The 22,262-nt window shown below is 51.2% G+C and overlaps 11 protein-coding genes across 11 annotated transcripts; 6 read left to right on the top strand and 5 right to left on the bottom strand.

The window, feature by feature from the left end:
* Window positions 1-3,900: 3,900 nt before the first annotated feature.
* Window positions 3,901-4,526, bottom strand: COCSADRAFT_344402 (uncharacterized protein; the record flags this gene model as incomplete). Its single annotated transcript, XM_007704676.1, has 4 exons — window positions 4,371-4,526; window positions 4,258-4,320; window positions 4,112-4,205; window positions 3,901-4,055 (listed from the first exon to the last, which is right to left on the bottom strand). The coding sequence occupies exons 1-4, from the start codon at window positions 4,464-4,466 to the stop codon at window positions 3,901-3,903; spliced, it is 408 nt and encodes a 135-aa protein (XP_007702866.1). The 5' UTR covers window positions 4,467-4,526.
* A 290-nt stretch (window positions 4,527-4,816) lies between these two features.
* Window positions 4,817-7,349, top strand: COCSADRAFT_39268 (uncharacterized protein; the record flags this gene model as incomplete). The annotated part of the gene is made up of 1 exon (XM_007704422.1): window positions 4,817-7,349. A coding segment is annotated over exon 1 (2,221 nt), but the record flags the coding sequence as incomplete, so codon positions are not given.
* A 1,394-nt stretch (window positions 7,350-8,743) lies between these two features.
* COCSADRAFT_96753 (uncharacterized protein) lies at window positions 8,744-8,896 on the bottom strand (the record flags this gene model as incomplete). The annotated part of the gene is made up of 1 exon (XM_007704675.1): window positions 8,744-8,896. The coding sequence occupies one exon, from the start codon at window positions 8,894-8,896 to the stop codon at window positions 8,744-8,746; it is 153 nt and encodes a 50-aa protein (XP_007702865.1).
* Window positions 8,897-9,203: 307 nt separating this feature from the next.
* COCSADRAFT_232619 (uncharacterized protein) lies at window positions 9,204-10,526 on the top strand. Its single transcript, XM_007704674.1, has 2 exons — window positions 9,204-9,991; window positions 10,044-10,526. The coding sequence occupies exons 1-2, from the start codon at window positions 9,363-9,365 to the stop codon at window positions 10,438-10,440; spliced, it is 1,026 nt and encodes a 341-aa protein (XP_007702864.1). The 5' UTR covers window positions 9,204-9,362; the 3' UTR covers window positions 10,441-10,526.
* A 389-nt stretch (window positions 10,527-10,915) lies between these two features.
* On the top strand, window positions 10,916-11,262 carry COCSADRAFT_232617 (uncharacterized protein). The gene has a single exon (XM_007704673.1). It carries the CDS (start codon window positions 11,045-11,047, stop codon window positions 11,243-11,245), a length of 201 nt encoding a protein of 66 aa, XP_007702863.1. The 5' UTR covers window positions 10,916-11,044; the 3' UTR covers window positions 11,246-11,262.
* Window positions 11,263-11,786: 524 nt separating this feature from the next.
* Window positions 11,787-14,278, top strand: COCSADRAFT_39265 (uncharacterized protein). Its single transcript, XM_007704421.1, has 2 exons — window positions 11,787-12,692; window positions 12,751-14,278. Exons 1-2 carry the CDS (start codon window positions 12,057-12,059, stop codon window positions 14,002-14,004), a joined length of 1,890 nt encoding a protein of 629 aa, XP_007702611.1. The 5' UTR covers window positions 11,787-12,056; the 3' UTR covers window positions 14,005-14,278.
* Window positions 14,279-14,338: 60 nt separating this feature from the next.
* On the bottom strand, window positions 14,339-15,622 carry COCSADRAFT_39264 (uncharacterized protein; the record flags this gene model as incomplete). The annotated part of the gene is made up of 2 exons (XM_007704420.1): window positions 14,339-15,373; window positions 15,448-15,622. The coding sequence occupies 2 exons, from the start codon at window positions 15,617-15,619 to the stop codon at window positions 14,565-14,567; spliced, it is 981 nt and encodes a 326-aa protein (XP_007702610.1). The 3' UTR covers window positions 14,339-14,564.
* Window positions 15,623-15,911: 289 nt separating this feature from the next.
* COCSADRAFT_39262 (uncharacterized protein) lies at window positions 15,912-18,176 on the bottom strand. Its single transcript, XM_007704419.1, has 2 exons — window positions 17,092-18,176; window positions 15,912-17,043 (listed from the first exon to the last, which is right to left on the bottom strand). Exons 1-2 carry the CDS (start codon window positions 18,075-18,077, stop codon window positions 16,368-16,370), a joined length of 1,662 nt encoding a protein of 553 aa, XP_007702609.1. The 5' UTR covers window positions 18,078-18,176; the 3' UTR covers window positions 15,912-16,367.
* Window positions 18,177-18,201: 25 nt separating this feature from the next.
* On the top strand, window positions 18,202-19,059 carry COCSADRAFT_232609 (uncharacterized protein). The gene has a single exon (XM_007704672.1). It carries the CDS (start codon window positions 18,321-18,323, stop codon window positions 18,972-18,974), a length of 654 nt encoding a protein of 217 aa, XP_007702862.1. The 5' UTR covers window positions 18,202-18,320; the 3' UTR covers window positions 18,975-19,059.
* Window positions 19,060-19,140: 81 nt separating this feature from the next.
* Window positions 19,141-20,000, bottom strand: COCSADRAFT_173873 (uncharacterized protein; the record flags this gene model as incomplete). Its single annotated transcript, XM_007704671.1, has 2 exons — window positions 19,141-19,614; window positions 19,662-20,000. 2 exons carry the CDS (start codon window positions 19,998-20,000, stop codon window positions 19,141-19,143), a joined length of 813 nt encoding a protein of 270 aa, XP_007702861.1.
* Window positions 20,001-20,681: 681 nt separating this feature from the next.
* COCSADRAFT_173872 (uncharacterized protein) lies at window positions 20,682-22,164 on the top strand (the record flags this gene model as incomplete). The annotated part of the gene is made up of 4 exons (XM_007704670.1): window positions 20,682-20,756; window positions 20,818-20,889; window positions 20,938-21,423; window positions 21,616-22,164. 4 exons carry the CDS (start codon window positions 20,682-20,684, stop codon window positions 22,162-22,164), a joined length of 1,182 nt encoding a protein of 393 aa, XP_007702860.1.
* Window positions 22,165-22,262: the final 98 nt, after the last annotated feature.

Raw genomic sequence — 22,262 nt, 5'->3', positions numbered from 1 at the left:
CGGTTGTTTGTGGCGCGCACTCAACCCTCCGCGCGTTCCCCCCGCCGTAGCACAACGGGATGATGAATAAGGACTCTCTGATCATTTCCGCTCTTTTGAGCACGTCACGAATCAAGCCAGGCCGCTTCCGTGCTTGCCTCTTCCTTCCGTGTATAAGAGGGGACGGGCACCGTATCTAACGGTCTGTGTCTGGTGCCAGATGGGTGGGTGGCAAAGCTCGTATGTATGCCTAAAGATACATACATGCGGTCGTATATGCATATGCATGGTAGCCCCTATCGATAGTTCGTGTCCAGACGAGGGGTGTTAACATGGCGAATACCTCGCGGACGGCTGGTCATATCTTTGTGCTGCTTCTCCCGTGTGGCTGTGGGGGTGTTTGCGCACGGCGAGGTGTGGTCCTTGGGCAGCCAAGGCTTCCCATCACACTTCCCGATCACACGCTGGGGGCACGGGCGTGAAGGTCGTTGGTCATTGTCAAGCGTACGTAAGTACACAGGCAAATAACGCGACAGCGATGGAGAAGCCCAAGAGGCGCGCGCGTTGCAGTGGGCGGTTTGGTGTTTCCGCAATTTGGTGACGGGTGGAGCAGCAGCACGAAAGGCTCCCATGCACACTGACGTCTGAAACGGAATCCTCGGTCCCCATGCTGATTGGCGTGCCTGATCCGGCCACCTGACTCAGCCGCTAGCCACGCGCTGTTCCTTACCAACGACGCCCGAATGCACTAACTAGCCGTTCCTCTTTTCAACAAACAACACCATCATCTCCCATTGACGATGACATCGTGACAGCATTGGGCTACCACAGAAGCGCCCTCGCCGTACCACACTCGACGCCCCTGCTGATGATGGCACTGGCTGCACACAACCCTCACCGACTAGTCGGTACACTACCCCGCAAGCAGTGCCCTAGCTTCGACTGCGACTATGGGAGCCGCGTCCCGGGCAGCGCTCCTAATGCTTGCGGTTGGTCCGTCATCAATCTCCTACGCCTTGGAGACGATATTCCTCTGCACTCCTGCACTGTCGGCTAAACACGTCCCGGGCGACTAGTGATGATGCACCACCCAAGCCCACTTCTGAATGGTGGCAAGAGCTGAGTCAGATTTATTGCGTCTCTTCTCACAACAATCCAATACAGTGCAGCAAACACAGCCCTCTACGAGCTTTGGACACGATGGTCGGGCACAATGGCTCGTGTTCTGCTCTCCATGCGCCCAGTCACCCTCATTCGAGTAACCGGCTTGTCCCGACCCACGCCTTGTTTTGCATAAACTCACATCCCGCTTTCCTATTTGGCATGGTAATCCCGCTGCCGTAGCCCACAAAACTCGGGTCTACTCACTCCACTCTACCTCATATGGTTTGTCGTGCCATTCTAAATGCTCTGAGGGGCAAACAAGTGGGACCAAATATGTCTTTATTGACCAACAGTGAGGTGCTCAGCTGAGATATTCGAAACACCACCATCTCGTCAGCACTTTGCATTGATCGGGCCCGGATCATCGGGCCTCGCGGAAAACAAATCTTGGGACATTGACTCCCGTTTGGGAACAAGCAACCTCGGAGCGTTAGTGAAGATGGTGTCAACGGTCAACTCGCCTTTGTTTTATCCCGACAACGTTGGTGTTACATATAACAAAAGCAAGAACTGATCGTCTCAACAACCCCCTTCAGATTATCTCCTTGACCGTTGCACTGGTCTTTCGGAACTCTCCGTGCAGTTCATGCGCACCGTTCCGATCACGAATCCACGTCTTCGTTAGTTAAGAAGCAAATATGCTTATCCTAGATTCGGCACAGATTGACTTTACACTACACACTGTTGACTGCACCTTCTGGAACTTCTTAATGTCTGATATTCATAGTTGGTGATATGAAATCGCTTCACTACTTCCGTACCCTATATCTCTACGGAGTACGTACAGGGCAATCTTCCTCGAACCAATAACATCAACAGTGTAGGCTCTTGAAGCTGAAACGACGCAAGACAGTGCACAAACACACGATTGCGTCAGCCGCTGGTGTATCAAAGCAACATGCTAGACACAAGAATTACGTCTGTCAGTCTCCTGAAACTTTTACATTGGTCTTTTGAGGGCTTATTTCCTCCAGTCATGATGCTTGCTATGGTGATAGACGGAAGATCACCATACATCTCTACTTGTGTCATGACTCCAGTGACGCGTCACGAAGATCAGCCAATCGCGATTGCATATCAAACCTTATAGTGCTAGTACAATTGCTATCGAACCCAGTGCTTTGGTATAGCTAGAAAGCGTACTGAATGAATATCGAGGTACAGCAAAATGTCGCATACGTGAGATACGCGAGCTGGCACCTATATCATGTCAATCAAGCACTGAGCACATTACAACTGAAATCTGAAAATCAGTATGATCCGGACCAGTATCGCGCACAAGTACTCAGCTCTATTTCCTCAAAACAATAATTATAGTAAGACTATATTGATATCCAGCAGAAATACTCAAAGCCAAGCATGGCAATTCTAGTAAATCACCATACCAAGAATTTGAACCCTCTCCGCCCAACCACTCTTTTCGCCCAACCACATCTACAATCCTTTCCCTCATCAATTCTCCCAAAAACACTTCCCATATTACATCCCACAACTACCATTCTACCTGAATCACCGCCAACCCCCCGCACCGATCGCACATAACCGTCCCTCCCTCATCTAACTATTCCCTCATCGCCCTTTCTTCCCTTTTGTTCTTAATCTATACCCGCTTCGTATTCGTCATCACCCATACATGCATACACACGAGCCCTCATTTTTTGAACAAGGTTGTATATGTTCGGATCGCCCTTTTTTTTCCTCCATAGTTATAATTAGGTTTTTTTTTGATTGGGTTACTGTTCTTTACCTTATGCTTCGAAACACGAATACGAGGAAGACATAGACTATTTGTGGTGGCGGATTTAGTCTTGCCTTTTTGACGTGTTTCTTGGGGACTACTTGGGTTTTGCGCACGGAAGTATTTGAAACGTTGATGCTCTTTTGCTTTCATGGGTTGCTAGTTTGATGTTGATGAGAATCAAAGTGGGTGTGGACTATTGGGGTTTGGACTCTTGGGGGATCGTTTTGATTGTCCCGTATCACGAGTGCACGCAAGCTTCTGTAGTTACAGGTAGAATAAATGTCATGGCATTGGCTATAAAAGATTGTGACGAAGCTACGCATCAACATCAACAGGCGTTTGAAATAGAAACCAAGCAACGTAGTATCTGCTTCTTCTAGCAGACCGTTCTCACCATCATCAAAAAGCATACGCCAACAACGGATAATCTTGACAATCATGGGTCAAAGACTACAAGTTACGCAGCGGACAATATTCACTCTTCGTTCACGGGGATGCGATAGACATCAATATCATCTCAATGCTATACACAAGAAATAGCACTTCGTGAAAAAATGTGTCTCACCATCAAACCATCTTCTTCATCGTAAAACTCGAAGACGGTCTGCAGGCGAGTAGTGACGCTTGTCACCTGGCATTCTTCTCCGCTAGTCGTATAGCTCACGGCAACCATTAGGTAAGGTCGATGAGTAGATATTCTAGCGTGGATGGGAAAAAATTCTTCACGTGCCTTTGTCTCACGGTGACGGCTGGAGTAACAAATATCATTCGTTGCCAAACTCCAAATCCATCGTGGTATCATTTCGAACAGAAATCTTCGACGGGGCCGCATGGCGGCAAGTCCATTGTTGGAGCTAGTAGCCGGTAAAACGCCCTGCTTTTCCATGCGCACATCGCATGCCCAGACCGTGAACCCATGATATGCATTTCATCCACTCGGAGGCGGTGGGACAGCCCATGCCCATGTGCCTCGAAGCCGTGGTGTGTCGTCAAACAAAGAAACAAAAGCGAGACGCTTAAGCCTCCCTCTGCTTCTTCTTCTCCTCGCGACCGGCGCTCTTGCGCTCCAGGATAGACTCGCGGTCCTTGTCGAGCTTGAGCTTGGTGATGACGACCTTGGAGGGAGCGATGGGGGTGGGAACCGACTGGCCGTTGCTCTTCTCGCGGACGACTGTGTGAAAAACTTAGTAAGAATTTGTCGGCTTGAGGGAATCGAGGGCTACGCACTGCCGTTGACATGAATGCAGTACTTGAGGCGGTAGACGGAGGAGACCTTGCCCTCACGTCCCTTGTTAGAACCGCGGACAACGGTGATCTCGTCCTTGGAAAAGTCAGCACACTACCAAAGTCGATGGAAATCCAGGTATACTCACATCCTTACGGATGGGAATGCTGCGCACTCCGTGCTTCTCGCGGAGCTCCTTACTCAAAGGCGCCTGAAGGTTGTTAGAACATGTCCACTGCAATGTTCCAAGTCTCTTCATACGCTCATGATGACCCGACGCACACTACTCGGCGCACTGAAGTGCGCCTTTCGCGATTTGCGGCGAGAGCTCGCGACCATTGACTGGACCTTGGTCATTTTTGCTGTGGGATGTGCGGGTTGTCGGGTTAGTAGACAAAGTTCGTGTCGCACCTCGAAAATTAGGGTGGTGAGAATGTGCAGAAGCCAGACCAGCTTCGCTTCGCTAGCGTCGGCAAATATTTTTTCCGATGCACTGTAGCCACCCCGGTTCGCGCAAGTCAGCAACGCGTGCGTCGCAGGTAGGCCGTCATGGGCGCGGCGTCACTTTGCTACGCGTCGCAGTCTATCTGCCCCTCGATCCAGCACATTTATTGCGCGTCAAGACCGGCATACAGTGTGGAATATTTGAACATCCGCTGCCTTCACTTTAAGCGACGCCTGCGACATCTGTCGCTACAGAGGCACCCCGAAAACTGTAATATGGTTGGAGAGTGATCCGAAACTCCTCGGCCAAGAATCGCAATGTCGACGAATGGCTATAACCCATACAACCCCTCCTACCAACAATCTTCCGCCCAGCAATATGCGTCATATCAGACTGCGCCCGCTTCGAATAATGTCACCCAGTCCGCCCGCCAGTACCAGCAACCACCACCAACGACGCAAGCCCAACAATACATGCCCTACCCAACACAGTCATATACAACCCAAAACAGTGGATATGGAACTGGCGTCACATGGAACAACGGCGCATATGGTGCAACTCGCGAGATAACAAACCGGGCTGCCGAGGTTCTGCACAATATGAGTAACCCCTCGTATGCACTCAGCACCACCTCTGCGACCACCTTCACCACCAACACTAGCACGTCGTCGCATCCCGCTCACTATGCCAGTTCCAATGCCCCGCAAGTCCTAGCGCAGCAGAGTCATTCTGTTTATGGACAATCGCAAGCACACCCACAGAGCGTTAACAATAATCGCGCTCTACCGTCTCCGGTCACAGCATCAAAGAGCTATCTGCACGCAACGCAGCCAATGCATAACCGGCAACAGCAGCAGCGCTCTACCAGCTCAGCTCAGCCTCAATACACTACCGCGCAAGCCAACAATGCGCGGACCGTAACCATGATGGCTACAACAAATCAGCAGTACGGCGGTTATGGTAGCCAGCAGATTGCTAGCGTCGAGTCCTCGCGTGGCTCACAAAATCACACACCGTCAAACGTCAATAATTACGACACTGCGCCAATGCCCCCAGCTGCACCTTCTGCACCCACTGTCAGCATGGCAGATACATACCATACACAGGGTACTACTACCGTAGATCCACTGGCAGTGTACGACCCATGGCCTGAATACCAGCGAAAACAGGCAGCAAGGAAGGCGATGGAGGACGTGGCACGCGCTGAAGAGGAAAGGATTGCAGCGGAGAAGCGCCAAACAGAAGAGGAGCGCAGACGACAAGAAGAGAGAGAAAGCTTGCGACAACCACAGCCAAAATCCAATGCGAACCAGAGTCAAAAGGAGCAGCAGTCAAACATAGCCGAAGTGGCTGCTGCACTTCCGGCTGACGAAGATAGTCCCAGTGATGCGTTGGAAGCCGAGATTCGTGCAATGATGGCGAAAATGCGTGAACTCAATAGCAAAGACCCAAGTCTCCTTGCGCGCATCTGGGAAGAGGAACGTAGAACAAAACCAAAATCACAGACGGCACAAAGCAAGCCTACGCCTCCAGCTGCTGCACCTCCAGCTGCTGCAGCCAAGTCTACACAACCTGCTCATGCTAGTACTCCGCAGCCTGCAAACTCGAAGGAGAACATCTCACATAGAGAAGCGGCGAACACAAATGTATCTAAGCCGGCGACTCCCGTGGTCGCTCATGCTGAACCGGTCAGGCGAACCCAGACGCCGGCCAGTCGACCCGCCGGCAACACTGTCTGGCCAGCAGAGAAGAAGGCACATCTAGCAAAAGCAGCTGCAGCATATCTCAATGACTACAACACGTTTCGCAAAATCCAACCCTCTCGCATAATAAGTCTGCTCAATGACAACCCTTCTTATATCCAGCTGTGTGAGCAGCTTGAGCAGATGGATTTTAAACTAGATCGCGCAGCCTTTGCTAAATGCTTGCTTACAGCTGTGCCAGACGTAAACTCAAAATCCCGTCAATCTTTGCCTCAACCACCAGCTCCTGTGCAGACACCGCCTGTCCCACCTGCCGTAATGAAGAAGGTCATTTCAGCTTCCGTCGTACCTAGCCCACAAGACGCGCCAGCTTCAGGTCCACCAGCAAGTGCAGAACAGTACACGCCATTTCCAAATGACGACTCACCGGCAGGTCCTCCAGCACATACGCCTGCACCTGCATCTGCACCAGTCGCCGAGATGATGCCCATCAAGCCTGAGTTGAGGAAGCCTGCTAATAAAGAAGAGGCTGCCCGAAAGCGCAACCTGAGCGACCTTGTTGATTTAACGCAACTTTCAGAAGACGAGGATATGGGTCCACCACCCAAGAGGATGAATACTGGTGTCATGCATATACCTGATCCTCAGGGTACAACGGATGGCGACAAGCAACTGTCGACTTCTATCACCAACGGGCCACCGCAGTCTTTTATACAACAATTACCATCGCTACCTAATAGTCTTGAATACACTACTTATGTTAAGCCACTAGATCGGAACAAGGCACTACGTCGCAATACTTACAATCCTGCAACAATTGCACGCGATGTCTTGATCGCTTGTGGAAGACACCCGTCGCAGCGTAATCTAAACCAGCATTTAGACCAGCTAAGAACAAGCTTGCCTAACGTCACGATGGAGTCAGACCTTAGTACTATTAGGTGGGATCTGATCGATCCTGGCAACCCACCTCCGGACTACTTCAAGGAGAGAGTCGAAGATCTCACGCAAGATGCAGATGAGGAGGATTCGGGTGATGATGAGAGACTGCGTCCCCGCTCTCCGTCGAACGCGATTGGTGGTGATGGTGGGGCTCAGGTAAAGGTCCAAGCTTTACTTGAAGCTATCAATCCATTCATCAAGAAGAAGCGACGCGGTCGACCTCCGCGAAACTCTTTACCCGACACCACTGAGCCTGTGAAACAGCCTCCTCCCATGAGTTCAAGTGACCGCCCTGCCTCAGGTGCTAGTGGCGTGGGCTATTCGGCATTTCGGTCTGCTACACAGTACAACCCTGACGGTACACCGATTCCTAAGAAGAAAGGTCGCCCTGTTGGTTGGAGAAAGGCTATCCATGGATCTGCTGCCACACAGGTTCAAACGAATCCAAAAAAAGACACTGGCCTCTTGAATAAGCATCAGCCGCCACAGCCAAGCTCCATGCGCAATGTGCGCACAGATGACGCAGTAATTCGTATCGACTCGAGGTCGCCGAGTGTCATGAACCGTGTCTTTCAGTCGTACAAGTGCAAATGGCTAAACTGCAAAGCAGAGCTACACAACATGGATACCCTGAAGAAACATGTGTTCAAAGTACACCGTAAAGATACAGTCGGCAACACTTTGAACTGCCTGTGGGATGATTGCATCAAAGATACCCATTCACCTTCTTTTGACCTGGAGAGCAACTGGCGCAGCCATGTACAGCAGGCGCACTTTGATCCGCTGTTATGGGAGCTTGGCGATGGACCGGCCAGTGGTCTCTCTGGTAAGGAAGATGATTGAAGAAGAGCTTGGATTGACATGAGAGAAAGGATCTGACAATGTGCAATCTAGACTCGCATGACTCTGATGCTTATCTTAGCGATGCGCAAGGTCGACAAGTTACTCCACGCATTACAGTTGACCCCGAACGCCTAGAGGCACTTAGTTTGTCTCCACCAGGTTTACTATCACGAGGTCGCGGACGGCCTCCAAAACGCACCCTAGAGCAAGAAGCTCGTGACGTGCACAATAGGCTTGTGTCGCTGAAGATGCGTATAGGAGGACCGGGCATGGATCGTGGAGGGGCAACACTTGTGAATGATAAGCGGCGAAGAGGTCTTATTGATGTCGATGAGACAGAAGAGGAGATTGTCAACGTGGAGAACTGAATCAGATGACAGCGCTTTGCGCGGTTTATTTAACACTACTCTCTTAGGGATTTTTTTTCTACAAGTACGTGTATACCCAGTAGGAGCACGATGTTGCATTGTATTGGCAGTGGGTGTGCATTAAGGAGACTGAGAGCCACGCTTTACTTTATGATAGCCAAACGAATCGAACATTCCGGCGACTATAATCGCTTGAGAAACCAAAGTTATATACGCCTGAACGCCATGCCCTTGGACTAACAAGCTTCGCTTTTGTGAGTCGGGTATTATCTCTAACTTGCAATATGTGTGCAATTGCATGTCTCTTATCAATGGCTAACCATGTTGTACTCTTCATGCCTTGACCTTTGCTCCCGCAGCCCTTGGCTTCTCCTCAACCTTGTGATCGTCGGAGTTGACTTCCAGGAAATGATAGACGACGACAAGCAGCATGGCGGCGCTTCCAAGGAAGATTGCGAGCGAGTAGAGTTGGGAGTCTGTAATCATCTTGAACGTAACCGCGCGTCGAATCGAGCTGGATGGCTAGTGGAAAGGCGCGGGGACGCGCTGCGGAGTTGTTAGTTACACAAACTAGCAACATAAAAATATAGCAATATCTCACAAAAACTAGGTGCAATGCAAGGGCTTAAAAGTCGGGAATGTCGGGGCGATATTGGTTGCGTAGTACGTAGTGATTGACTATTAGGGCTCATGTCAAGGCCACCTTGAAGCTTCGGGAATGTCGGCGAGGGCCAGGGCTGGCTCTAGCGCAAGGTCCTCCGCCACTTGAAAATCCACCCCACACAGCGTCATTCTCACTTTGACGCCCACAAAGCCCAGGCACCATATCGCCCATCAGCCATCTACCATCCACCGTCGCATTTGGCACGAGTCCGTCCCCGAAACTACGTGAATCTACCCATCATCTCTCCAACCCCCACCGTCTTTACAAACCAACGCAAACCAAGTAAACATGGCACCAAAGGGCAAGGGTGACCAGCCCAAGACGAAGAAGGTCGTCGTGGACAAGACCTTTGGTATGAAGAACAAGAAGGGAGGAGCCGCCCAGAAACAAATTGCGCAGCTCAAAGCCACGCAAGCATCGGGTGGTACGCCTGATGAGAAGCGCAAGGCGGCGGAGAAGGCGCAGCGCGAGAAGGAAAAGGCCGCGGCCGAGGCGGCGCGCAAAGAAACCGCTGAGCTCTTCAAGCCAGTACAAGTTCAGAAGGTCCCATTTGGAACCGATCCCAAGACAGTGCTGTGTCAGTTCTTCAAGAAGGGCAACTGCGAAAAGGGCAAGAAGTGCAAATTTAGTCACGACCTGGCTATTGAACGCAAGACTGAAAAGAAGAGTTTGTACACGGATAGCAGAGATCAGGAGAAGACAGAGGATGACGAGCGCAAGAAGAAGGACAACATGGACGACTGGGATGAGACCAAGCTGCGACAGGTCGTCCTGAGCAAGCATGGAAACCCCAAAACCACAACAGACAAGGTGTGCAAGTACTTTATCCAGGCCATCGAAGACCAGAAGTACGGTTGGTTCTGGACGTGTCCAAATGGTGGAGACAAGTGCTTCTATAAACACTCTCTCCCACCTGGGTAAGTTTGAACTTTTGCTGTTGATACTAGGATATTAACTAATAGGCTGTAGCTTCGTTATTAAGACCAAAGAGCAGCGCGCAGCTGAGAAGGCCCTTATGGCTAACTCCCCTCTCAACACTCTCACGCTCGAAGACTTCCTCGAGTCGGAACGTCACAAGCTCACCGGAAAACTTACGCCCGTCACACCAGAAACGTTTGCCAAATGGAAGAAGGAGCGTATCGACAAGAAACAGGCCGAAGAAGAGGCTAAGAGGCTCAAGGAGGCCACTGGTAGGGCTATGTTTGAAAAGGGTGACTGGGCTCAAGACAGCGACGAGGATAGCAGCGACGGTGAAGACGACGACGAATGGAATCTGGAATCCATGAGGAGAGAGACTGAAGCCGCACGGCAAAGGAAGGAAGAAGAGCGCATTGCTGCCTCCATGGAAAATATGACTGTTTCTTGAATGTCGTCGACTTATTCCGAGTCAGAGATTCGTCGAGGGGTCGAGAAAGGAAGAGGCGACGAGAGCTTGCCGGCTGCCACACAATGCTGAAAAAGCTTGCAGGGCAGGACGAGTATTGCCATGGCAAGAAACCGATTGGTTGTCCTTGTACACCTATCGCCGTAGCTTTGGGATGATCCTAAGCTTTGTCACTCCATGTGCAATCCTGCCTAGAATGGCGGATCATCAGACTGAATTGGCTTTTGTGTCATTTGGCGCTGGCGTCTCGGTTTGTTGGGGGTTCAGGTATCATTTGTATGGGGTTACGAAATACAACTACGCTTCCATGAGCACCATACTATGTTGATTTACAAGATGCATTATTGCGAGGGAATTTGTCGTAATGTTTTTGTAAAGGGAATATGGAATATTTCACTAGCAATCTCATATCAATCCGAGTATCTGTAGTATGATATCGATCTCGCACATATCAAGCTAACGGCATGACTTTCTGAGGGCAATGAGTCTCTGTTCAAGGATGCTTATTCTCATATTTTGAATGAGTGCTCAGAAAAAGCGTGTAAATACTTAATCGATATCATACTGCTATCTCTACTAAGATGAAATGACCCCACTACCCGTGCGTCTTGAAGACTATTCCAACGAGATCTTCAGGCATGCATCGGTCTACCCAATGGCGGTGAGCGTATTGCTAGTCTACAGGGAAGCACATGCTATCTCGGACCGAAATGCGTATCAACACATTGTACATACAAACCCTACCAAGAGAAGAAAGTACACCACGGATAGTAGAAACGGTAACTGAAGTAGTGAGATCGGAAAGTGGAGGGCGTTTCATTGTCTATTCCTTACCTGGGTAGTTTGTGATCTCTAGTTAGTCATAGATTGGTATTTCGGACAAGCGATGAAGACAGATCATTCTACAAAGCCAGAACATACAACTGACACATACTACAAGTCCAGAGCACCTCAAGGGAAGTAGATACGGTAAGTAGAGGCACCGAGAGTGGAGTTTGTACTATGTGACTTGTCATCAAAGGATCACTCGTAGGTCAGCCAAGTCCGAGGTTTGCGCGAGCAGCCCAAACCACATGAAGCCACGCTAGACACCAAAAGGGAAAGGCCGGCCGTATCCCTGGAACTCAATTGCCGCGCTTCTGTTCCGCCCACGTTTCTAGTCGTCCCCGCAGCATGACGGCACGCGTGCTCGGCCATGCTGCCGTGGAGTACCAAGTCCCAGATACTGGGGCTCTTTAGCATCCGATTTTATTGCCGGCCACCTTGCAATCCCGATATGCGTTGCCTTGAATGCCGTCTTGCACTAACCCAGCTTGGTCATGGATGGCGTCGGTGTAGGGACAGAGCGAGCTTTCTTTAAAGACCGCTGGGCCGGCTACACTGGATGTTAACTATTTAGCCAATATCCTCGCTATTCTCCCATCTCCTCTTTCTTGCACTTTTACATCCAGCTGTACTGGCAGTTTTTATCTCAGTATAGTCCAAGTGCAAGGGGCTTTCTTCTGATTTCCATCTTACATCGCGGCGGCATTCTATATCCCCTTATCTATACCGCCACGCTTTTTTAATATCAAAGTCACTGAAGGGGAAAAGAAGCCATGGTGGAAAACTATGACGTTGTTATTGTCGGCGCGGGGCCCGTCGGTCTTTGTCTCGGAACCTGCCTGGCAAGATGGGGTTACAAAGTCAAGCACATCGACAACCGACCAGAACCTACCGCTACTGGCCGAGCCGATGGTATCCAGCCACGCTCACTGGATCTTCTGAGAAATATGGGCCTCAAGCGCAAGATTATGGAGTATGAGCCAGCAAAAGTGTACGAGGTCGCTTTCTGGGATCCAGCACAAAAGGGTATCCACAGGACAGGCACATGGGCTAGTTGCCCCAAGTTCATCGACGCACGATACCCTTTTACCACCTTGCTCCACCAAGGTATGATTGAGCGGACTTTTATCGGGGATATCGAGAAGAATGGTGGCAAGATCCAAAGACCGTGGACGATTACCGGGTTCAAGAATGACGGCAAGGACAAGACATATCCTGTTGAAGTTCAACTTGCACATGTGGATGGCACAGCTAAGGAAACCGTTCGAGCAAAGTACCTCTTCAGCGGAGAGGGCGCGAGGAGTTTTGTCAGAGAGCAACTGGGTATCAACATGATCTACAAGGATCCCATTGCTCACGTTTGGGGAGTCATGGACGGCGTTGTCAGGACAAACTTCCCTGATATCAAGGTATGTGCTCTCAAATTTTTGCTGATATCAATTCTATCATATACTAACAGTATTCCAGATGAAATGCACAATCCACTCTGACGCTGGATCTATTATGATTATTCCCCGCGAGAACAACATGGTACGCCTGTACATTCAAGTAGCATCCTCAACCGACAAGGACTGGAATCCCCGCAAGACTGCTACTGCGGAAGAGGTTCAAGCCCGCGCCATTGAGATCTTCAAGCCATACACCATCTCTTGGGATCGTGTAGAATGGTACTCTGTCTACCCCATTGGCCAAGGTATCGCGGAGCGTTACACTCTCGACGAGCGCGTATTCATGGGTGGTGACGCATGCCATACTCACAGCCCCAAGGCCGGTCAAGGCATGAACACTGCATTCCTCGACGCTGTCAACTTCGCCTGGAAGATCCATCACGTAGAGAGCGGCTGGGCAACACGCTCACTCCTCTCCACTTACGAATCCGAACGCAAGCTCATCGCCGAAACCCTTCTCGACTTCGACGCCCGCTACGCCAAACTCTTCTCCACCCGCATCCCCTCGGCCGGTGAAGTCGCCGGCGCCTCCGCCAAAGAAGCCCCTGAAGACAACGAGTTCATCAAGACCTTCAAGGCAAGCTGCGAATTCACAAGCGGCTACGGCGTAGCCTACAACCCCAACCTCGTCAACTGGGGCCCCCAACACCCCGCACAGCACCCCCTCATCCTCTCTTACCCACAAGGCACCACCCAGCGAACCGGCCGTATCCTCACCCCCGCAACCGTCACCCGCGTCGTCGACGCCAACGTCGTGCACCTGGAACAAGAAATCCCCTTCAACGGCTCCTACCGCATCTTCATCTTCGGCGGCACCCTCGCCAAATCCAGCACCGCCCTCAAAGACCTCGCCACAAACATGTCCTCTCCCAATTCCTTCTTCAATGCCTTCCTCCACCCAGACATCAAAGACAAAGACCGCTACCACGAGAAACATAACCCGCACTCTGACTTCTTTTCCCTCGCCCTCGTCTTCGCGGAGCAGCGATCAAAGATCCAGATTGACGAGCAGTTGCCCCAGCCGTTTGCAAGATATGCCGATCATGTCTACGCGGATGATGTGTGGGATCAGCGTGTCCCTGATGCGAAGGCTGCGGCGCACGCCAAGATGGGTCTGGATCAGGAGACTGGAGGTGTGGTTGTTGTGCGGCCCGATGGGTATGTCGGTGTTGTGGTAAAGCTTGAGGAGGGTAAGGGTACGTGTGAGGCGCTGGATGCGTGGTTTGGAGTTGTTACTGGGAATAAGTTGGGGGGTGAGCGGGCGAGTTTGTAAATGATTGAGGTTAATGATGGGATGGATTTTGGAAAATGATGTTTGCATAGCGTATCGTTTTATTCTTTGTATATTTTCAATAGTGATGGTTGGATGATTAAATGTGTTCGGATGGAAAACTGATATCTCGATGTGAAGTCTACGTGCTTGAGGGAACAATGAGGGAATATGTTATGAAGACTAAGTCACGGCATCGCCCGTGCTTGGAACGAGATTGAAGTATGTAATATAGAATATGAATAAGATAAGGGAGCAGCAAATGACTATCAGTCAACCGTCCAAAATCAATCCAACCCCCCTCCCCTGCTTTACTTCAGAACAAAATCTCATCATGCCACCGCCACACATGCCATAAATCCTGAGAGTATCCAAAAACTCGCAACTACGAATTAGTTGCTAGGGCGATACTTGAATTTTGCAACGTCAATACTACCCCATAAGGCAAAAAGATTGATATCAAACTTCCAAAGTCTATGGTTCCAAAAAATATCTATGCACACATATCTTAACCATCCATATAACTTTCTACCTCCTAAACGCCCCCATCCATCCCCATCTTTCTAATTCACCACCCTCTTTAAATGCGCCGCCTGTCTCGGTTCAATAAACAGCGCCTCAGCCTCCGTAAGCACAACCCTATCCTTCTTGCCCTGATTCCACTCCTCCGCCTTGGGCAGCGTCTCGAGCCGTCCCTTAACCCACGCCTTCCTGCCCTCAACTTTGGTCGTCTCAGCATGTAGGACTACAATCTGGCCCGCCATGCATGGCGCCTTGTAGTTTATCGTCAGACTAGCCGTGACACCGACTTTATTGGGGAGCGCGGGAAAACAGCAGCGTGCAAGGCCTTCGTCAAGAAGCGTGGCTAGGAGACCTCCGTGTACGATGCCTGGGTGTCCGCATAGCGCGGTGCCGAGGTACTGTATTGAAATGAACTGTGAGCCATCGGATGTGGAAAATTGGAGGGGTGGTGAGGCGATCTTGTCGGGTCCGAGGAGTGTTCCTCCGGTGAGGTTCTGGGCCCGAAGTTGCTCGGGGATCTTGAGAACGGGGCGCGCGGCGATGAATTTGGGGTCTGCGAGTAGGCTCTTGGTGAGCGGGTGCTCGAATATGATCTTCTCGATCTCTGCGACTTCTTCAGTGGAGGGGTTGAAAAGTTCGAGGGTCTCGGCATCTGTCGGTGGGTTGGCGAGCTCCTGGAGGGACTGGACTGCGGGGGCGCCAGCCATGATGAAGCTGGTGGTGAAGGTGAGGAGCGTAAGCGCGAGGGCAATGGGCAAGCGTATGTAGACAGGGCGTTTGGTTACAGGACTCGGGTTAGGAGAAGGTGGTGGGGTCAATTGAGCAGTATGCGATTGTTGGGGCAGCGATGCTACAAGAGTTGCTTAGTTAAGGATCTATAGAGTGCATGTTGATTATCGCAAAAGATAGTGCGAGCAGACTTACCAATATTACTCTGTTGCCTTATCTGTCTCGAAACGTTTGCCCACTTTGCCTGCGAGACAATTCCATCTTTTATATCAGGCCGGCCGACTTCGCGCCGCGCCAATGGCGGCCTACTACAGGTACCCCGATAGCGACCCACATGCCTAAATATGGCCGATCTTGCGGATAACATGGCTCTTCCGTGCCCAGAAGCAGAGAATTTCCGGCCTAGTCGTTTGTTGTGATCTGAGTCGGTGAGCGTATGGCGATAGAAGGTTCCGCCCTCAGCTCGGACCTTCGGAACGATGTGCCTCGGCTCAGGGAAAGTCCGTGGTCATGCATCCTTTGTCAGGCAATTTCCTCTGTGGCTGGCCAAGACAAACGATAGAACACTACCCGCCATGGCTGTTCAAGGCTCGGCCGATGCCATGGTGAACAACCTGCTTTTTCCTTCGTTGAAAACCCCCTATTTTTTTGCGGGATGTCGTCGATGCCCATTTACACACATACTGTTGGAACTGATGGGAAAACTCCAGACTCCAGACATCACCTATAATAGAAGCAATGCTCAGCGCGAATTCATCTCATGCATATCGATTTTGGGATTTTTCCCCACAGCCTTCATTTTTGCATGCTTCAGGCTGACCATATCCCCTTTACATCGATCCACTCAATCGTCATACTATACATACAGAGTTGAGAAGTGTGTCATGTCGAACGCCGTGTCCATCTGTAGCGCTCGTCTATCCACTTCCATGACCCAGGGAACAAATCAAACTACCCAGCGTACAGACTGGGTTCATAATAAAACAAGATAGCATAATCTTTTGGACGCCAAAGATGCCGGGAGAATGGAAGCGTAAATGTGAAGATGTGAACGGGGACGTAGTCGTACAGCAGCGAGTGCAAATGTAAGGAAAGGAATCGATGTAGTGAGTAGCTCAGTAGTAATCCCTGGCACTCTTTTGCAGCTCAATCAGTCGCCATCCTCTTGTCTCAGGATTGTTGACATCTTCTGGTATCCTGGTAACACCAATGGCGTATGTCACCTGTTGGACTTTGTCGTCCATTCCAGAAGCCAGCTCTCCGCTCTTTGCGTTGCGGTAGACATGCACCTCTTGGGTTCTGCACGTGAGGATGAAGACAGGGATCTCTCCAGGCTCCAAAAGTTTTGCGTTGAGAACATCAACACCGCGGATATCCACAATCTTTCCGTCAGACTTGAGACCAGCGGCTTGGTATTGCTGCATCAGTGCAGCGTAAACGGAGTATTGGGCTGCCGACAGCCACTCTTTCAGAACAGCGACGTCGCCCTTGACGTAAGCATCCAAAACCTCAGGCAGGATGTATTCGCGCATCTCAGTCAGGAAAGACTCCATCTGGAAGTTGGGGTCTATTTCCCGGAATTTCTTGATGACCATTGCTGTTTCGTTTTCGGCGAAGAAACCAGTAATGCGGTCCGAGATGCTACGAGCCGTCTCAATGAGCGGGTTGTCAGACTCCCTGTAGACAACTTTCATATTGAAGAATCCTTGGGCGAGCTTGGAGTTGTCCTTCCATTCCCTCCAGACCTCTTTGTACTTCGCGTCCTTGTGTAGTGTTACATTGGTACCAGCACTGTATAATGTTAGTCAGGAAGTATCAAGTTGTTCAAGACGGTCTCACTTTGGATCCTCTTCCATTGGCCCAAGAGCCTTGCCACCAGTTCGCTTGAGCTCGTTGAGCTCACGCAACTCTCGCCTCTTCCTGCGCTCTTCCTTTTCGACCCAGCCACCATATCTTGATGAGCTGCCGTCATCAATGGTCTCTTTTACAGCCTGGAAAGCCTTCGTCTGTCGCACTGGTCTTGTTGCATATTCAATACCACTTCCAGTAACCCTAGCAGCAGCACGAACACCCTTCACAGGCATGGTATCCCACGTCCAAGCCGCACCCTGACCCACGGCTGATGCAGTCGCTTTCAGTGCCTCGGTTGTCTTTGTCTTCGCAGCCTCAGAGATTTGGCCAGCTCTTTGGACATTTGGGTTCTGTTGAAAATCGTGCAGCGCGCCGCCCAATTGCTTTGTGCCCTCGTTCCAGTCTTTTGAAGCCTGGAATTCCTGCTTCAGCGTCTCAGTGAAGACTTGCCAGGGAGTCTTGTCACCGTGGGGTGGGGGTGGAGGTGCATCCTGCTTCTCCTTCTTCTGGCCTTCCTCACCTTCCTTTTGCTCGCCCGACTCCTCCTCGCCCTCCTTCTTTTCCTTTGCTTCCTCGCCCTCTTTTTGTGTGGCTTCCTCTGCAGTGCTGCCCTCGGAGGTTGTAGACTTCTTAGCCTCCGATTGCGGCGCCGGCTCTTCGTCCTTTACACCCTTTTGCTTTTGTGCTTGCTCGTACAGGGCGGGCCGAAAAGAAAAGTGGCGGGCATATGCGGAGGATGTGCGGAAGAGAACATCGTGGGGCAGGAAATTACTGCGAAGAAATGGTTGTGGTGAAGCCAAAGACGCCAATGGCACGGAGGTGCGTGATACCGAGCCTTGCTGGGCCCGAGGCAATGTCGATATCCGTCTATAGGATGTAGCCCTTGCGTATGCGGTTGCTGGTGTTGCAGCGGCAGCGGGTTGTATGCTCCATCGCGCACTGGCGGCAAATGTGCTTGCAGTCGGCGGTCTCATGCTCTGGAAGGGATTGATGCAGAATCTCGAGTCTCAAGCTTCAGCGTCTGACTGGCCCAGGAGTGGTGCGATCAAATCGAGGCCGCGGCAAATGTTGAGTGAAAACGTCAGGCGGCATTGCCATCTTTTTCCGCATCGGCCATTCGGCAATGCCAAGCATCGTAACTTCGCAACTTTCTTTGACCTTCTAGCCCACCAATGTTCCTGCAGTCTTGATTGGGGCGTCTGTCACCACCACCAAACATGGCTCACAACACCGCGTTACGGACGTTTCGATCCCTTACAAATACAATTGCTACATCATGCCGACATGCGCAATCGCTGCGACCCTTCACCCACAGTACACGAGCCCTCAATGCAGCGCCGACCGACCGCAATAAACCAGACCAGTCAATGGACTCATTGCTCTCAAACGTATCCCAAAATTTTTACCAAGCGGGGCAAGATCAATTCTCGACCCTCATCCCAAACGCAGACGGCTTTCCCAGAGTCGGCAACCTAGTCCAGCGCGAATGGGAAGAAGACGACAAGCACAAACTACACGTCTACGCAACCAAACATAACACACATTTGTGCCTTACCAGACCCAATCGCGATCCATTGATATCGGTATCATGTGGTAACATTGGGTTCAGGAAAGCGGGGAGAGGCTCGTATGACGCTGCCTATCAGTTGGCTGCATTCTTGATGAACAGAATCCAGGACAAGGGCTTGTTGCCACAAATCAAGAAATTAGAGTTGGTGTACAGAGGGTTTGGCCCAGGAAGAGAGGCCGTCACAAAGGCGATATTGGGCGCCGAGGGAAAGAAGATACGGCCGTTGATTGTCAAACTGGCAGACTCGACGAGGTTGAAGTTTGGCGGCGTGAGAAGTAAGAAGCCAAGGAGATTGGGTTAGAGACTCTGGCTGGTATGGTCAGGCAACATGAAAAGAAAGACGGAAACTGTACGATGAGATGTTGGACCTGGAAAGCGTTCATGAATAGAGGCCTTCAGCGCTAAAGTGCGAGCATCACGAAAGCGCAGTGCATGTGCAAGGACGACGAATTAGACCAGCTTGAAAGTCATGTTAAATTCCTCGGGAGGGGCGCCCTTTCAGCGGGCGGCATAGTCCTCCCACTAGAATCTGTCTCCGCGATGCTGACAAGCCTGGGCGCAAGATTTCTGGTCTCATTCCTGATATGCCCTCTTGCGCCTCCCTGACCACTCCGACTACTTCCAGCAGAATTATTCGTGTTCTCCCAGCCCCTTGTCTCCTGAGCTGTCCGAGCGCGTTCTCGTTCTCGATCATGTCGCAGCATCGACGACCCTTCGTCTTCGAATTCTTCGTCAAGTAACTCTCCATCCGCAGTATCATAATCCGGTGGTGCTATCCATTCCCGTGGTACAACGCATGGTAGAGCGACGCCGATGCTAGCCGCACGATTCAAATAGCCCGGGGCTGGGCGACCAGTAAGTTTTTCGCAGAGATATGATGTGAAGTGATTGCAGTTTTTTGTGAGGAGATTGTATGATGTCCCCTGGAATTCGTGTGAGGCCTATAATAGATTAGCTAGGCCCTCCTAACTCGCTCGGCACCCCAAACCTCTTGTATAATAGCATCTAGTTCTTCGGCAGGGCGGAATGAGAAGCCGTGTAGAATCGCTTGCTTGAAAGTGCCACCCGGAGGCTCCAGTCCGGGCTTAGTCCAATAGACTCCAGTGAGGTCTCTCCGGTCGTGTCCCCCGTATGCGTATTCCTTATCGCCGATGACCACACCAGAGTGTAAGAGAGAGCTTCCGATTGCCCAGAGGATACTCGAGATCTTGCCGGGAGGCAGCAGATCGTAAACGTTGATTGTGATTTCGGTTCTCTGCATGGATAGCGTATTCCTATGGTGGTTGGAACTTGTGCGCGCAGGCTTGGGACGAGTAGTAGACGCCATTTTGTGCGCCTGTGTGCGTATTATTCGAATATAGTATTTACTGTCGCAGCTATCTCTGCGCTGGCACCAAAGACGAAGAGTGGGGTATCATAGACACGAATAAAACAACGCTTGGTACTGAGGATGCGGCCCGGCGGATGGCGTAGGGTGATAGGGTAAGATAGATGAGGGCTGTAGACCGGGGCCTGCCCGTGAAGATGTGCGGAGACTGAGGTGTGGGGTTTGGAGATGGAGGATAGGGATGTACGTAGGGTTCATGACAGTAGACGTCCAACACCGCTGTTTGGCGATCCGAGGTGCAGCGGCGCGGCTAGCATGCACCCTGGCTGGGGAGGCCATTGCCTCTTGCAGCCTAGCTGCATATCTGCGCCAAGCGAGCGCCCGAGGTGGTCCTAGCGCCAAAACTTAAGCTGTAAAATTCGATTGGACTCCAGTCACCCAACCAACCCAGCAAACGCAGGAGAGCGGCTGCAAGTCACTCTCTCACCCCTCTATTTCATCACGCCCCCCACCCGGCTTCTCACCTTTTCTTTCTCTTCTTTGATACCCACTTTTTACCGTCCGGCAGCAAGTACTGCCAGCCAGTTTTCCGTGCCTTTGCTCTCTTGTTCCTCCCCCGCCAAATTTTTCATCACCTTCACAACTGCCCGCACCTACGCTTCGGCGCCCAAGAAGAAGAAAATGCCTCCCAAGAAGCAAGTTGAAGAGAAGAAGATTCCGCTCGGCAGGCCAGGCAACAATTTGAAGACGGGTATCGTGAGTGAGAGCCCTATGTAGGCCTGTTTTGTCGCCTTCTCACATTAACAGTAAATGCCAGGTCGGCCTAGCAAACGTCGGCAAGTCGACTCTCTTCCAAGCTATCACCAAGTGTTCACTTGGTAACCCCGCCGTAAGTCGCCCGCAATTCCGCACCCAGAGCTTGCGCTGATACGCCCAGAACTTTCCATATGCCACCATCGACCCAGAAGAGTCTCGCGTCCTCGTTCCCGACGAGCGCTTTGACTGGTTGGTAGAGCACTACAAGCCCAAGTCGGTCGTGCCCGCCCATTTGACCATCTACGACATTGCTGGTCTGACGCGCGGTGCCTCCACTGGTGCTGGTCTCGGTAACGCCTTCTTGTCGCACATCCGTGCCGTCGATGCCATCTTCCAGGTCGTCCGATGCTTCGACGATGCCGAGATCATCCACGTCGAGGGTGACGTAGACCCAATCCGTGACTTGGACATTATTGCCGAGGAGCTACGATTGAAGGACATTGAGTTTGTCGAGAAGGCCCTCGCCAACCTTGTCAAGGAAACTCGCAGAGGCGGTCAGAGTTTGGAGATGAAGAAGCTCAAGGAAGAGCAGGCTACAGTTGAGAAGGTCCTCGATATGCTTAAGAATGGCAAGGACGTCCGAAAGGGCAACTGGTCACCTAAGGAGGTACGTACGCCTTTTTTATTCGCATCCTTTCCCATTACAAGATGACAAAGAGCGATTGCTCTATAATCCCAGCTCTCTGATGGCCCATTAACGCTGGGCCGTTCTGAAGTGACGTCCTTTTCTGATATAAGATATTCTTACTTGATTCGCATTACATGAATTCTTTTGCGATTCTTGCTAACGATTTGTTAGGTCGAGCACATCAACCCTCTTTTCCTTCTCTCCGCTAAGCCTGTTGTATACCTTGTCAACTTGAGCGAGAAGGACTACATCCGCCAGAAGAACAAGCATCTTCCCAAGATTGCTGAATGGGTCAAGACTAACGCCCCTGGCGACCCAATCATTCCCATCTCTGTGCAGCTCGAGGAGCGCATTGCTGTCATGTCCGATGAGGAGGCTGCCGAGGAACTCAAGAACCTCAACACCAAGTCGGCACTTCCCAAGGCCATCCAGACGATGCGCAAGGCTCTCCAGCTCGGCAGCTTCTTCACAACTGGTACCGACGAAGTCCGACAATGGACAATAAGAACAGGCACCAAGGCGCCACAAGCTGCCGGTGTCATTCATGGAGACTTTGAAAAGACATTTATTCAGGCAATTGTGTACAACTACCAGACTCTGAGGGAAGAGGGTGACGAAGCCACTGTCAAGGCAAAGGGCAAGATCATGACCAAGGGCAAGGATTATGTTGTTGAGGATGGCGATATCCTGCTGATCAAGGCGGGTGCTGCCAAGGCATAGATTGCTTTATACTTGTATGCTTGAGAGAGGCTGTGTCGAGCCAGGAGTGGTTCCCGGCCATGTGTGTATGTGCCTATGATTTACATGCGCGTCTCGCG

Source organism: Bipolaris sorokiniana (genome assembly GCF_000338995.1).
Source record: "Bipolaris sorokiniana ND90Pr unplaced genomic scaffold COCSAscaffold_12, whole genome shotgun sequence".
In the NCBI taxonomy this organism is placed as follows: Eukaryota; Fungi; Ascomycota; class Dothideomycetes; order Pleosporales; family Pleosporaceae; genus Bipolaris; species Bipolaris sorokiniana.
Note: the sequence above shows the minus strand (reverse complement) of the source record. Positions and strands in the feature narration are given on the sequence as shown.

Coding starts and splice junctions, on each gene's coding strand:
- COCSADRAFT_232619 (XM_007704674.1), top strand. CDS start 9,363: ATGGCACCAAAGGGCAAGGGTGACCAGCCCAAGACGAAGAAGGTCGTC. Junction 9,992..10,043: donor AAACACTCTCTCCCACCTGG/GTAAGTTTGAAC, acceptor AATAGGCTGTAG/CTTCGTTATTAAGACCAAAG.
- COCSADRAFT_232617 (XM_007704673.1), top strand. CDS start 11,045: ATGACCCCACTACCCGTGCGTCTTGAAGACTATTCCAACGAGATCTTC.
- COCSADRAFT_39265 (XM_007704421.1), top strand. CDS start 12,057: ATGGTGGAAAACTATGACGTTGTTATTGTCGGCGCGGGGCCCGTCGGT. Junction 12,693..12,750: donor CAAACTTCCCTGATATCAAG/GTATGTGCTCTC, acceptor ACAGTATTCCAG/ATGAAATGCACAATCCACTC.
- COCSADRAFT_39262 (XM_007704419.1), bottom strand. CDS start 18,077: ATGAGACCGCCGACTGCAAGCACATTTGCCGCCAGTGCGCGATGGAGC. Junction 17,044..17,091: donor CCAATGGAAGAGGATCCAAA/GTGAGACCGTCT, acceptor AACATTATACAG/TGCTGGTACCAATGTAACAC.
- COCSADRAFT_232609 (XM_007704672.1), top strand. CDS start 18,321: ATGGCTCACAACACCGCGTTACGGACGTTTCGATCCCTTACAAATACA.